At 43.8% G+C, this 14826-nt stretch overlaps 1 protein-coding gene across 1 annotated transcript in view; it reads right to left on the bottom strand.

Moving 5' to 3' along the window:
* LOC115464858 (enoyl-[acyl-carrier-protein] reductase, mitochondrial-like) overlaps positions 1 to 14826 on the bottom strand; it is a 74109-nt gene that overhangs the window by 45637 nt on the left and 13646 nt on the right. Inside the window, exon 3 of the mRNA XM_030195215.1 lies at positions 6791 to 6922. Coding sequence (XP_030051075.1) covers positions 6791 to 6922 — 132 coding nt within the window. The remainder of the gene's footprint in view (positions 1 to 6790; positions 6923 to 14826) is intronic.

Raw genomic sequence — 14826 nt, 5'->3', positions numbered from 1 at the left:
TGCATAAGGAGGAAAAAGCCTCTACAGCCTCCCATTCCAAAATCTTTTTCTTAAATTCAAAGAATTATTGCTGTCATTATCGGCTAAAAAAAAACCTCTTTCATTGCAAAATTCTTTTAATCAAAATATAATCCATTGTGAAAAATGCACCCAACATTTATCGTGAATGTGCTGAAATGCCTTCTGTGGTTCCTCCAAGGTCAACGATGGCCAGTGTTTCGATAGCCTGCTTCAGGATCCGTGGGACTTGATTCTTACACACTCCGGCATCTTGGCTGTAAACTCTACAGGCTTTAAGAAAAAGATTTTGGAATGGGAGTCTGTTGTGGCTTTTTTCTCCTTATGCAAATTTTTAGTGAGAAAGACAGTGTATACCCATATGTGAGTAAGTGATTAAGCCTTGTACCATATTAAGGGGCCCTTTTACAAAGCATTGGTAAACCCAATGCAGGCTTACTGCACACTATCCTGGAACAACCGCCAACCCAAAGGGGCCACCGGCGGTAGTTCTGGCTCAAGCACTGGAAAATACTTTTTAATAGCACAGCGCTAACCCAGCGATAATTGGACATCACCACGTGCTGCCCGGTTACTGCTGGGTTAACGCGGAAGACCTTACCACCACCTCAGTGGGTGGCAGTAAGTGCTCCTCACCGCAAGGCCACGCGGTAAGAGTACTCTTACCGCGTGGCCATTTTTTTTTTAGGTTTGGACAAGTTCCTTGAGGAAAAGTCCATAGTTTGTTATTGAGATGGACATGGGGGAAGCCACTGCTTGCCCTGGGATTGGTAAACGGAATGTTGCTACTAACTGGGTTTCTGCCAGGTACTTGTGACCTGGATTGGCCACTGTTGGAAGCAAGATACTGGGCTAGATGGACCATTGGTCTGACCCAGTATAGCTATTCTTATGTTCTTAACATTGGATGACTTAAGGACACAAACGTTTGTAGTAGTACAATGTTGCTGACAATTAATAAAAACATGTTATATTGTGATGCCACTTTGATAAAGCTTTAATTCAAACCAAAGCATATGAACACCAATTAAAATTCATGTTCACAAAGAGGCAGGTAGGGCATGAGAAGCTGGTGAAATTCATATCATAAACTTACCACAACCTGAAGTATATCCCCTCCTAACCAAGAGAATGGGTATGTTGGATGGGTAAACCCACAAACACTAGTACATCAATTTATTATCACCAATAGCTCATTGCAGAGGCAGGTGTTACTACATGAGGTGTAACATTTTCTGTAGAGCACCATATATTGATATATCTTTACCTTCAAAACTCGAAGCACTTACGGCCATCGTATATGTATGTGCAAGTTACTGCACTGTTGCGGGAATCCCCCTTTTCATAGATCTGGGTAGGTGCTATCTCTACATCCAGTTTCAAGGGCAACTCTCTCCAATCCCTTGAGTCAAAGGTTTACTCGTGATAACAGTACACGTCAAACTTGCTGTAATGGAGCCATCCATGGATTTTGCTGGCTCATTGTGATGGTTCCAAACAATGAGCCAGCATATTCCCTGAAATAAACTGAAGGCAAGAACTGGGTTCCATGCTGACAAATTGGTTCCATGGGCTATATTGAGTGCAACCTGTACAGTCTGTATCACTTATGTATCAGTGTCGGTCTTTTGCCATAGAAAGTAACTATCAGTGCTGTATGATCATAGTCTTAAATGGATTTATCAACTCATCATTACTTTTTTTTTTAAATAGCCAATGTTATTTATGAAAACCGCCAGCATCTTCCTCTATGACCTCTACTCCCAGCATGGATCCTTGTTATGCCTTGAAAACATTTTTCTCTTCCCCAAAATCCTGCATCTGTTGGGCCCCTTCAAACCCCTCCCTCACTATAGTCCATTATCTGTAGAAACCTTTTTAGCCCTCCCCATATTCCAGCATCTTTGTTACCCCTTTGAAACCCTTACCTTACACTCAACGTAGCCCAATATCTCTGCAACCCTCTCCCCCCAATCAGGTATCCATAATGCCCTCCACCTCTGTTTAAATCATTCAGGTGTTCCCCTAGCCTCCTCTCCCTCACTCCACCCCCCTCCCCCTGCGGTCCTGGACACTGAACATCTTTGGTCAGAGCTACAGCATCAGTGATTACACAATGCCTGTCCACTGCACCAGATCCTTCTTACTGTCGTGTCCTCCAAAAACATAATGTGGTATTAACATCAAAGTTGCAGGACGAAGTAGAGGGAATTGACCATGGCACGGAAAAAGACAACGTGTGATCATTGTTGTGCCCACTTTGAGCAGCAGTGCTACCATTTTAATGGTCCAAAGGAGGTCCCAGGCTAAGAGATCATTGATGAAACAATAGATGGCAGAGGGAGGTAGTGCAGTGTTACCAGGAGGACAGATTGAAGAAAAAAGGAGAAGTGTTACAGGGGGAATAAGGGATGGAGAGGGAGCGATGCTGCATTTGCACAGGAGCTGAAGGACAGAGAAATACAACTGATGCATTTGCTGTTCGAACTGGAGTAAGGAGAGACAGTAGTGATGCTTTTCTTGGAGGGAGTGAAGGGCAGAAGAAAAAAAGAAGGTGAGATGCGGGAGCAAACCTAAGGATATGAATGATGAAGCACTGGACTTGCTGGGAGGTGGAATGAAGGATAGGAAAATGTGCTGGACCTCTGGTGGAACAGTGACATGAGAGAGCTTGACCTATGGAGAGGATGGTGAACTGTGAGCAGACCATGGCAGAGCCATTGGGGGAGGCTGATCTGGAGAGATAACAGATTAGGGGACAGGGATTAGAGGAGAAAATGTACAGATAACTGCCTCTGGAGGGAGAGGAAAGGGATGAAAAATGAAGAATGATTATGGCCATGGGGGATGGAGTTAAAGAAGGGAAGAGACACTGGTCAACAGAGGGAAGATAATAGAATGGACAGGGAATGGGAGATATGGTTGTGCAGGAGAGAAATGAAGATATACTGTAAGGCAGAGTGGAGAGGGAGTAACTGGGAAACAACAATACATGTTATCTTGTTGTTTGGAGAGTTTGGGGGCTGCACACAGAAGAATAGAAACATGGAAGATAGATGAAAGGCATGGGTAGAGCAAAGTGGACCGAGAGTAGATGGGGGACGGCAAAGGAAAAAGAAAGTTCAAGGTGGATATTAAGGGAGGAATTATGGAAATGAAGTGAAGATTTGGGTTGTGGTGCGGGGTGTAGCAGTAGAAACACAAATGTGTAATCCAGAGTATGAAAGGAAAGGGACCAAGAGATGATACTGAAAAAGGTGGGTGGTGTATCAAGGGTGCAGTGTTAGATAAGAGAGGAATATGGATATAAACTGGGGGTTGAATTGATGGACACTGGTAGAGGGATGTTGACACAGAAGGCCATAGCTTTGAAGGGGTGAACAAACATGTAGATAAGGGTGAGCTGGTTGATATTGTGTATCTGGATTTTCAAAAGGCATTAGACAAAGCACCTCATGAGAGACTCCTGAAGAAATTGGAAAGTCATGGGATAGGAGGTAATGTCCTATTTTGGATTAAAAACTGGTTAAAAAATAGAAAACAGAGAGTACGGTTAAATGGTCAGTATTCTCAATGGAGAAAGGTAGACAGTGGGGTTCCCCAGGGGTCTGTGCTGGGACTGCTGCTTTTTAACATATTTATAAATGATCTAGAGATGGGAATAACTAGTGAGATAATTAAATTTGCTGATGACACAAAGTTATTCAAAGTTGTTAAATCGCAAGAGGATTGTGAACAATTGTAAGAGGACTTTACGACAGTGGGAGACTGGGCATCCAAATGGCAGATGACGTTTAATGTGAACAAGTGCAAAGTGATGATGCATGTGGGAAAGAGGAACTGAAACTATAGTTACATGATGCAAGATTCCATATTAGGAGTCACTGGTCAGGAAAGGGATCTAGGTATCATCACTGACGATACTTTGAAATTCTCTTCTCAGTGTGCAGCGGCAGCGAAGAAAGCAAACAGAATGTTAGGTATTATTAGGGAAGGAATGGAAAGCAAAAATGAGAATGTTATAATGCCTTTGCATCTCTCCATGGTGTGACTGCACCTTGAATACTTTGTGCAATTCTGGTCACCGCATCTCAAAAATAGATATAGCAGAATTAGAAAAGGTACAGAGAAGGTTGGCAAAAATGATAAAGGGGATTGGACGACTTCCCTATGAGAGAAGACTGAAGCAGCTAGGGATCTTCAGCTTGGAGAAGAGATGGCTGAGGAGAGATATGATAGAGGTCTATAGAATACTGAGTGGAGTGGAATGGGTATATATAAATCACTTGTTTACTCTTTCCAAAAATACTAGGACTAAGGGGCACACAATGAAGTACTAAGTAGTAAATTTAAAATAAACTAGAGAAAGTATTTCTTCACTCAAGTGTAATTAAACTCTGGAATTTGTTGCCAGAGAATGTGGTAAAAGCAGTTAGCTTAGCAGGGTTTAAAAAGGTTTAGATAATTTCCTAAAAGAAAAGTCCATAAGTCATTATTAAGATGGACTTGAGAAAATCCAATATGTATTTCTGAGTTAGGCAGCGTAAAATCTGTTTTACTGTTCTGGGATCATGCCAGGTATTTGTGACCTGGATTGGCCACTGTTGGAAACAGGATACTGGTCTGTCCCAGTATGGCAGCGCTTATGTTCTTAAGGGAGATCTAAAACATGAGGATATAGGGACAAAGGAAAACAGATATGCTGAATATGTGCGGTGGGATAGGGACACAATGAAAGGAGAAGTAGAACCAAGGAGAAGGTTGTGGACGCATAGAGGAGAGATGGAGGATCACAAAGGAGAAAGGTGGGATGTCAAAACTGACTGAAAAGACTGGTAGGAAAGTTTGGAAATAACAGAAAAGCATAAACTAGAGACCAGGACCAATAGTACAAAAAATAAATGCAATGACCAGATGAAAACAATTGGAAAACTAATTTTTATTTCTATATATTTTGATCTGAATATGTCATTGTGTAAAAAAAATGAAAACCTAAGCTAGTGGTGGATGTGGTATGAGCACAGGGCATGGACGTTTTCAGGAAATAGCAAAGCCGTCAACCAGCCTATGTGTTCCTCATTCCGATGCAGTTAGTACCACTTTTTTGATAGGGGTTCCAGGGAAATTGCCCTTATTGGACTACACCCCCCCCCCAAAAAAAAAAAATAAAACCTATCCAAGACATCTGGTATTTTCACAATTGTGACAGATGTAGGGGAAAACCATCTCTGACTAGTTTTCAGGTGTTGTGCTAAGTGTAAGGTTGAGCTTTGTGTGCTGTCTGCTTTATTTCTGTCATCATATGTCAACTCTATTTCTAGCTTTGACTAATTTTTCTGTAGTTTTAATCAGAGTTCTGTATGATGGACTAATACCATGTCTGTTTTTAGGTATAATTTTTATGTGGCGTCCAGTATCAATCAGCGCTGTTCAGAGGTATTGAAATGCTCTGGTGCTCTGTGATATAACGGGAACTTTTTTTTAGTTTGGGGTTATTGTTTTTGAAGCGAGATATTTTCTCTGTCCTGAGTGACTTATGAAGTAATACAGTTCTTTAAACAAGACGCCTGGTACAGAGAGACTTTATGTGGATGGAAGTGAGAGCATGCAAAAATTACACATTTTATTTGTCTTTTAAGAAGGAATATTTTAGCTTAGCTCAGAATCTATGGAGATACTGTGTATGTTCTGTGGGTGCAGAATACATTTCAAACTGTTTCGGTACAGAATACATGTGGTGTAAGACCAGGGGTCAATGAGTGATGAAGATTTTGGTACTTCAACCATCTACCAGGCTTTTGTGTAGCCCTCCAAGAACTAAATTCTGTAAGGTTGCCCTAGCTAGAGTTATTTTTTAAGGGGGAGGGGGGAAGTTTGAGTGCGGGTAATTTTTTTTTAAATACAGGTCGAAACTATAGCTCAGTATGGTCCTGATCACTGGTCAACCAGCTTTGTACAGTTCTTCCAAGCCATCTGATGGCCACTGCATGGGTCACCCACCAATCTGCTGGCAACTGGGGCCAAGATGGTCCAGACAGCAGATAGGCCCCAATCATGCCCAGGAGGTGGTACATCCTGGTAGTTTTGACTCTCGTTAACTAAACTTCCCCACCCCAGGCTCCACTGCAACATATCATAAGAAGAATGTAGAATGAACAATTAGAACAATCACTACTTAGTTATATGATTTGCTGCTTCTGTAACACAAATGTAACTATTTGCTTATTTTAAAGCCTGTCTAAACAATCATAGCCATTTATTTTAATAGATCTGGGTACATCCATCCTAAACAAGATTTGCATAGGGGAGGGTAAGTGGGAAGTGCAATGCTGTAGCTTAGGAGATAGGACAAACGATCCATAACCAGTAGTGTGGCCCTTTTAACTCTCATGCCACTGGCATCCTCTGTCTCCCACCCCAATCAGGCCTCAAGTCTGATACAATGGGGTGGGGGGGGGGGGGATGGAGGGATGTGTCTGAGTCTGCCCTCCTCCCTCAAAAAACCTGAGAGTTAAGAATGCATGACTTGCCATGTCCTGTGTGCCAAACAAATCCAGAAGATGGTCAGGAAGAGGTGCTGTATGAGGCATCTTGCAGTTGTGCAGACACTCCCCTCCTCCCATACACAGAGCAGAGGAGCCACGGCTCACCCCCCACTTCCCAGCAGATATGAGTGGCATCTCCTCCAGCCAACCAGGTGCACCACAGGTGTCTGCACACCCGGTATCATATCAGAGTTTAGTATTAGCATAAACTGTGAATTCAGCCTTACCAAAACCAGCATCTACTGGAATCACCCAGTCTCCGGGCTTAGCATCACAGACTTTGCTGCCAACTTCCAATACCTCTCCTATACCTTCATTCCCCCCTACTGCAGGAAACGGCGGTAAGATAGCATATGTGCCTAAAAAAATACATGGGAATGGACAGCTTGTTATGAAGGAATATGCTTAGCCATTGCTGTAGGCATTCTTTGTAAAAGATGAGTTGCTAGGTCCAGCTCAGAATATGAATGTCCAAGTCAGAATGTCACAAACGGACGTCCGTCTCGCATGTATTTTAGAGCATGACACAGCCTGTTCTAAAATACATACGAGGTGGACATGCATGTACTGGAAACGTTTGGCAAGAGCATCTGTTTTACAAACTGGAACCTCCGTGTTATGAACAGGGGAACACAAGGGACACGGAAGTCCATGTGGCAGCAGAGGAACGTCCATCTTATAAAATGGACACACAGACGTCCCTGCAGAGCAGAGGGGTAGTCTAATGATTAGAGCAGTGGGCTTGAGAATCAAAGGACCCAGGTGCAAATCCCACTTTGGATGTTTATGATTTTATTTTTTTTTTAATTGTGAGCCCTCCAGAGACAGAAAAATACCTACTGCACCAGAATGAACACCACTGCAGTCTTATATATTCAGGTACAGTAGGTATTTATTTTTAAAATCCCTGGAGGGTTCATAATTAATTTAAAAAGCTCAAGAATGATTTGAAGCTGTCATAGAGCCTGGTATCCCTTTGCTGTTTTCATATTCAGGAGAGAGAGGGGAGGGGGCAGCAACCACTGGGAGATTAAGGAGGTTTCGTGCCTTAATCCCTCTAGTGGGCAGCTGCTCAATCAGAGCACCTTTCTGTTACCTGGACGTGACAAGTACCAGATCCAACTATGAACATCCATCTTTTTAGACATAGATGTCCATTCTCCTTCTGTGATTAGAGTTGGACATCCATATTTTGCAGTGCCTTTATAAAATTTGGATTTTGTAAATGGCAGTTTTCAGATATCCAAAGCAATGATAGAGCTTCTAAATTAGTGTTTCTGTTGTCATTTTCTCCATAACCAGCTACTGTAATCATGCAGCATGGCATCCTATAACCATCCTTCTGTCATTATTTTAATCATTAATCACAATTTTAAAATGTTGACTGAAGCTTTTTATTCAAGAGGAGGACAGTACCATATGTTAGTCCAGATATACAATGGGAATATTTATCAAAAGATTTCTCCACTGTAAAGCTGTACTTTTCCCCCAAAAAGAAACAGAGATATTTTCACTGATAACCCTGGAACATTAGGCCACTCTTACTTGCCAGGCCCAATGCAAATAGAATATATGACAAAAAGCAGAAATGGTGATCAATCAAAATATAAAGACATAAAAAATATTAATATAAAAGTGCCAAAAAGTAACTCCTAATATTGCATAAAAACATATAAAGTCTTTTATTACAAAACCCACAAAATCACGCAGAAGAGAGACAAAGAACACCAAGTGAGAAACATAATATTTGAATGTCTTTACATTTTGGGTCCCTCATTAAGGTTTTGGAGGCCCTTGGTGCTTTTTTCTGGTTTGTTTATAATTTGATTTATTACATTTGCAGTTTGTTCTCATCAGAGGATGTGGTAACAGTGATTAGCTTATCTGGGTTTAGAAAAGGTTTGGACAAGATCCTGGAGGAAACGTCTATAGTCTGCTATAGAGGTAGACATGGGGTAGCATTACTACCTAGCAATTTTTGCATGTTAAAAATGTTAGAGCTTAAAAACAGTAAAATAATGTCATTCAAACGGTACAATTAACAATATGTCAGAATTTTGCAGTCACTGTAGATGCTCCAAGTGTCTACCCTCAGTTTTAACAGAAGCCTTCAGTCGCTTTGGGAAGTTCTTAACAACCTTGACAATTGGTCTCTGTGGCTCTGCAGCACTTCCTTGAGTTTGATGATTGTTTGCAGCTTTGGGTGGAATTTATGATAGGCCTTGAACATTGCTCCTCAGACAAAAATCTATGTCACTGTGATGTCATTAACACTAAGCTGGTAACACGTTTTTGTTTTTCAAATAATGGTAGTTTTACAGTGCAAACATTGTTGGGCACACAAAAATCACTGGGTAGTCACACTAAAAAGTCTGTAACTTCGCCTTGTTTAAAGGTAATCTCATTCTACTCAGTACATAAATGTAGATAGAAACAGCAAATAAAGTCATAAAATTTCACTTTGAAATTCCAAGCGGTTGCTGAGAAAGCAGCAAAAATCTCTAGGGGTTACTGCTTTTTTGCCTCACCCTGTGCATGTAGAGAGAGAGATATTATGGAGACAGTATTCAGGCTGCGGGAGGGAGCCCGGCTAAATCCCGCGGTCAGTGGTCAGCCTGGATATTCAATGCCATAGATAACCGGTTAAGTTTAAACCAGCCAAAGGTTTCTCAGCTGTTTATGTGGCCTGATGTGACCACTTACAATAGCCAGTTATGAGCGGAATATTCAGGGATAGCCGGCTATATCACGCAATATAGCCAATTATCTCCTAGCCACTAACCGGGAATCCTCAGCAGGGGATAACTGGTTATTCCCTGCTGAATATCACCGGATAGCCAGTTAAGTGCCATTTAACCAGCCAGGTGCTGTTCCTGGTCAGTTAAATGGTTTTGATTCAGTGGTTCCCAAACCTGGTCCTGGAGGCACCCCAGCCAGTCAGGTTTTCAGGATATCCACAATGAATGAGAGAGATTTGCATGCAGATTTGTTTGGGAATCACTGTTTTGAATATTGAGAGGTGTGTGTGTTTGTGTATATTTACATATGTGTAGCCCTGGCATAATTTACACAGATAATTTCCCTTACACTATCTTTGCCCGGTTAGGTGTGCGGCTACTGGCCCTGAGTATTGGCCAGCATTCGCATAACTTCCAGGCTCATGGATGACCCAGACATTCAATGCAGATGCCGGAGCATGGCCTGCACTGAACATCCAGGTCTAAGTCGGAATAGGTGGTAAAAGAGGGTTGGAATCACAGAGGGAAAGGAGGAGAGGGGAGAAAGGGGGGTGGTGAAATGAAGAAAAGGTGTTTTGACTTAGGAGACACTTGGAGTTATTAGTGGGCTATGCTACTGTTCATTTTGCCATTCCTGTTACTACAGGTGACAGAAATATGGTAGTGGTTATCATATTTTCTAATTAGGAAATGAATGATTATATAAAAAATAATTAAAGGGTTGCATGTGTGTTTGCATGTCAAGTGGTGCTTAGATGGCAACTCTGGCTGCATTAACTAAGGCTGGTGCTGGGCTGGCTTGTACTGGGCTGGCTTGTATGGTCTGAGTCCTACATTTGGCAATCCGGTTTAGGGTGGGCTAGGGAGAGCTTCCACGGAAACTCCAGTGGTTTGGAACACAAGGAGGGGCATAATCGAACAGAAACGCCTATCTCCATGGGCGTTTATCTCCGAGAACGGGTCCGTGAAGGGGCGGACCCAAGCGTATTTTCGAAAAAATTAGACGTCCATGTTTTATTCGCCAAGTTGTGAGCTGGGCGTTTTTGCTTTTCAGCGATAATGGACAATGAAATCGCCCAGCTCAAAAACGAATAAATCCAAGGCATTTGTTCGTGGGAGGGGCCAGGATTCGTAGTGCACTGGTCCCCCTAACATGCCAGGACACCAACCAGGCACCCTAGGGGGCACTTTTACAAAAACAGAACAAAAGGTAAAAGAGCTCCCAGGTGCATAGCACCCTTCCCTTTTGTGTTGAGCCCCCCAAATCCCCCTCAAAACCCACTGCCCACAAGTCTACATCATTACTATAGCCCTAAGGGGTGAAGGGGGGCACCTACATGTGGGTACAGTGGGTTTGGGGGGGTTGGACGACTAAGCATTAAGCCGCACAATTGTAACAGGTAGGGGGGGATGGGCCTGGGTCCACCTGCCTGAAGTCCACTGCACCCCCTAACAACTGCTCCAGGGACCTGCATACTGCTGCCAGGGAGGTGGGTATGACATTTGAGGGTCAAAATAAAAAGTTGTGAAACATCATTTTTTGTGGTGGGAGGGGGTTTATGACCACTGGGGGAGTCAGGGGAGGTCATCCCCGATTCCCTCCAGTGGTCATCTGGTCATTTAGGGCACTTTTTGGGGCCTTATTCGTGAAAAAACAGGGTCCAGGAAAAGTGCCCTAAATTCTAGCTAAAAACGCATTTCTTTGTCCCATTATCTGTGAAATGCGCCCATCTCTGTTCGGCAGATAACCACGCCCCAGTTCCGCCTTCGCCACACCTCTGACACGCCCCCATCAACTTTGTCCGCATCCGCGACGGAGTGCAGTTGAAAACGTCCAAAAATCGGCTTTCGATTATACCGCTTTATTCGGTTTTGTGAGATAAACGCCCATCTCCCGATTTAGGTCGGAACTTGGGTGTTTTTCTCGTTCGATTATAAGCAGGAAGGACAGTGCTGGGCAGGCTTTTACGGTCTTTGTCCCTCAAATGACAAGATGGATTTGGATAGGCTGGAGTGGACTTTGACAGCAACACCAGTAGTTGGCCATCACTTACTATGTTACTATGTATATTTAAAATGACCAGAAAAATGTAGAAATTGACCTTCAGGAGCTTGTCTCCTTTATTGGTGACTTTTAGCATTTGTAGTTTTGTGAAATCTGGTTCTTATACGTGTTGAGTGCCAGTGGCCAAGTGATGCCTTTCTTTTCTATCAAGAATCTTTAGAAAATGGTTGATCATATTGCATGTTTGGGGAAATACGTGTTTGGCTCTCTATATATTTTACAAAAGACTCATATTCAAAGGGGTTTAACCAGCCAGGAGAGTCTCCTGCCCAGTTAAATACTGCCAATATTCAGATAAAGAGCAGACCTTGCTGAAGAAAATGCAGTCTTGATTAATGCTCCCAGGATACACTCTCAAATGCCCGACATGGCCATGTTTCACCTAGAATACATCAGGGGCATACAATACCAGTTGATGCAAATCTAAATACTCCAGAGGTGATCTGGTGGTGAAGTTTGAGCAGAACAATACTTAACCGGTGAGCAGCGATATTCAGTCTGCTAACCAGCTAAGTATGTGGATGAAGTTAGGACAGCAAAAAAGCCAAGTTAACGTCGCAGCAGTCTGAATATCAGGAGGTGCCCAGTTAACTTCTGGGTTGCCACACATAGCTGGAGATTCAATGCCAGGAGCTCTGCTTACCACCGTGGGCTGAATATTGCATGTCTAGGTGGAAAATGGCATGCTCCAGTCAGGATGTTCACAATTTCCAGCCTACATACCTTATTCAACATGGGTCTTCACAATTCTTTTCCTACCTAGTCTTCTGACTTGAATGCATTTCCAGTTTGTACTATGAGTGCAATAACTGATCAACTATGCACCTAAAAGGAAGTAGATGCCAAATACCCGTGGCTGTTACAGAATACTAGCACATATGTGGGTATGAGGCACCGGTAACTAGCACTTGCTCACATATATGCTAGCTGTGAAATATGAACATATTCTCTCCCTCCCCCCCATTCAAAACCATTTAACTGGCCAGGAATGGCACCTGGCCATTGAAATGGTATTTAGCCAGCTATTCGGTGATATTAGCAGGAGATAGCAGGCTGTCTCTTGATGAATATCACCGGTTAGTGCCTAGCAGATAGTCGGTTATAACACGCGATATAAGTGGCTATTCACCGATTTTCAGCGCATTGATGGCTAAGTTTGGCAGCCAAATTTGATTACGTCAATAGCCAACCTATCTTTGTCTGGTTCCAACTAACTGGTCAATGCTGAATATCGACTTGGCCGGTTAAGTTGGAACTGGCCAATAATAAACTGGATATTCAATACCGGTCACTGAAAACATCCCAGCATTGAATATCTGGATAGAGCATGGCCTGGCAATGACTGGCTGTACCGGATATGCACAGAACTTACAGTAGTATGTGAATGTGGAGACACATAGCCATGAACACTTATGCCAGCTATTGACATGGTTACGTGATTGCGGCTACTAGTACTACTACTACTTAGCAATTCTATAGCGCTGCCAGGGTTACGCAGCGCTGTACAAGTTTAACATGGGGAAGGACAGTCCCTGATCAAAAGAGCTTACAATCTAAAGGTTACAAACTATGTAGTCAGTGTAGGTAACATGAATGGGGAGGGTGGTTAGGCGCTAAAAGCAAGGGAGAAGAGATCTTTGAGTAAGGACTTGAAAATGGGCAGGGAGGGCGCATGGCGTATGGGCTGTGGAATTCTGTTCCAGGTATAAGGTGAAGCGAGGCAGAAGGGGTGGAGTCTGGAGTTAGCGGTGGTGGAGAAGGGTACAGATAAGAGTGATTTGTCCTGAGAGCGGAGGTTACGGGTGGGAACATACGGGGAGAGGAGGGTAGAGAGGTAATGGGGGGCTGCAGATTGAGTGCACTTGAAGGTCAATAGGAGAAGCTTGAACTGTATATGGTAGCGGATCGGGAGCGAGTGAAGCGGCTTGAGGAGAGGGGTGATATGAGAGTATCAGTTCACGTGGTAGATAAGCCGTGCGGCGGAATTTTGGACAGATTGAAGGGGGATAGGTGGCTAAGCGGGAGGCCAGCGAGAAGAAGGTTGCAATAGTCAAGACGAGAGGTAACGAGCGAGTGGACGAGGGTTTGGGTGGTCTGTTCAGAGAGGAATGGGCGAATTTTGCTAATATTATAGAGGAAGAAGCGACAGGTCTTAGCTGTCTGCTGGATATGGGTAGAGAAGGAGAGGGAGGAGTCGAAGATGACTCCGAGATTGCAGGCTGAAGAGACGGGAGGATGAGGGCGTTGTCAACAGAGATGGAAAGTGAGGGAAGAGGGGAAGAAGGTTTGGATGGAAAGACAAGGAGTTCAGTCTTTGCCATGTTCAGTTTCAGATGCCGGTTGGACATCCAGGCAGCGATGTCAGAGAGGCAGGCCGAAACTTTGGCCTGATTGCGGCTACAAGTTCACTTGTAAGTGGTACCTTGTTCCTGAAGTCTATGACAGCAGTTATCTGTGTAGGTGCCCATTGAGGCATATTTTCAAAGCACTTAGCCTTCCAAAGTTCCATAGAAACCTATGGAACTTTGGAAGGCTAACCTGCTTATAATCGAAAGAGAAAAACGCCTATATTGTGACCCAAATCGGGAGATAGACGTTTATCTCCCAAAAACGAATAAAGCGGTATAATCAAAAGCCGAATTTGGACGTTTTCAACTGCACTCCGTCGCGGATGCGGACAACGTTGATGGGGGCGTGTCAAAGGCGTGGTGAAGGCGGAACTGGGGCGTGGTTATCTGCCGATCAGAGATGGGCGCCTTTCGCCGATAATGGAAAAAAAATATGCGTTTTTAGCGAGAATTTAGGGCACTTTTCCTGGACCCTGTTTTTCCACGAATAAGGCCCCAAAAAGTGCCCTAAATGACCAGATGACCACTGGAGGGAATCGGGGATGACCTCCCCTGACTCCCCCAGTGGTCACGAACCACCTCCCACCACAAAATATGCCGTTTCACAACTTTTTATTTTCACCCTCAAATGTCATACCCACCTCCTTGGCAGCAGTATGCAGGTCACTGGAGCAGTGGACTTCAGGCAGGTGGACCCAGGCTCATCCCCCCCCCCCACCTGTTACACTTGTGCTGGTAAATGGGAGCCCTCCAAACCGCCCCCCAAACCCACTGTACCCACGTGTAGGTGCCCCCCTTCACCCCTTAGGGCTATAGTAATGGTGTAGACTTGTGGGCAGTGGGTTTTGAGGGGGATTTGGGGGGCTCAACACCCAAGGGAAGGGTGCTATGCACCTGGGAGCTGTTTTACCTTTTTTTTTTTTTTTGTAAAAATGCCCCCTAGGGTGCCCGGTTGGTGTCCTGGCATGTGAGGTGGACCGGTGCAGTACGAATCCTGGCCCTTCCCACGAATAAATGTCTTGGAGTTATTCGTTTTTGAGCTGGGCGTTTTCGGTTTCCATTGTCACTGAAAAACAAAAACGCCCAGCTCAAAAAAAGATAAACGTCCATGT

Source organism: Microcaecilia unicolor, chromosome 3, assembly GCF_901765095.1.
Source record: "Microcaecilia unicolor chromosome 3, aMicUni1.1, whole genome shotgun sequence".
Lineage (NCBI taxonomy): Eukaryota > Metazoa > Chordata > Amphibia > Gymnophiona > Siphonopidae > Microcaecilia > Microcaecilia unicolor.
Note: the sequence above shows the minus strand (reverse complement) of the source record. Positions and strands in the feature narration are given on the sequence as shown.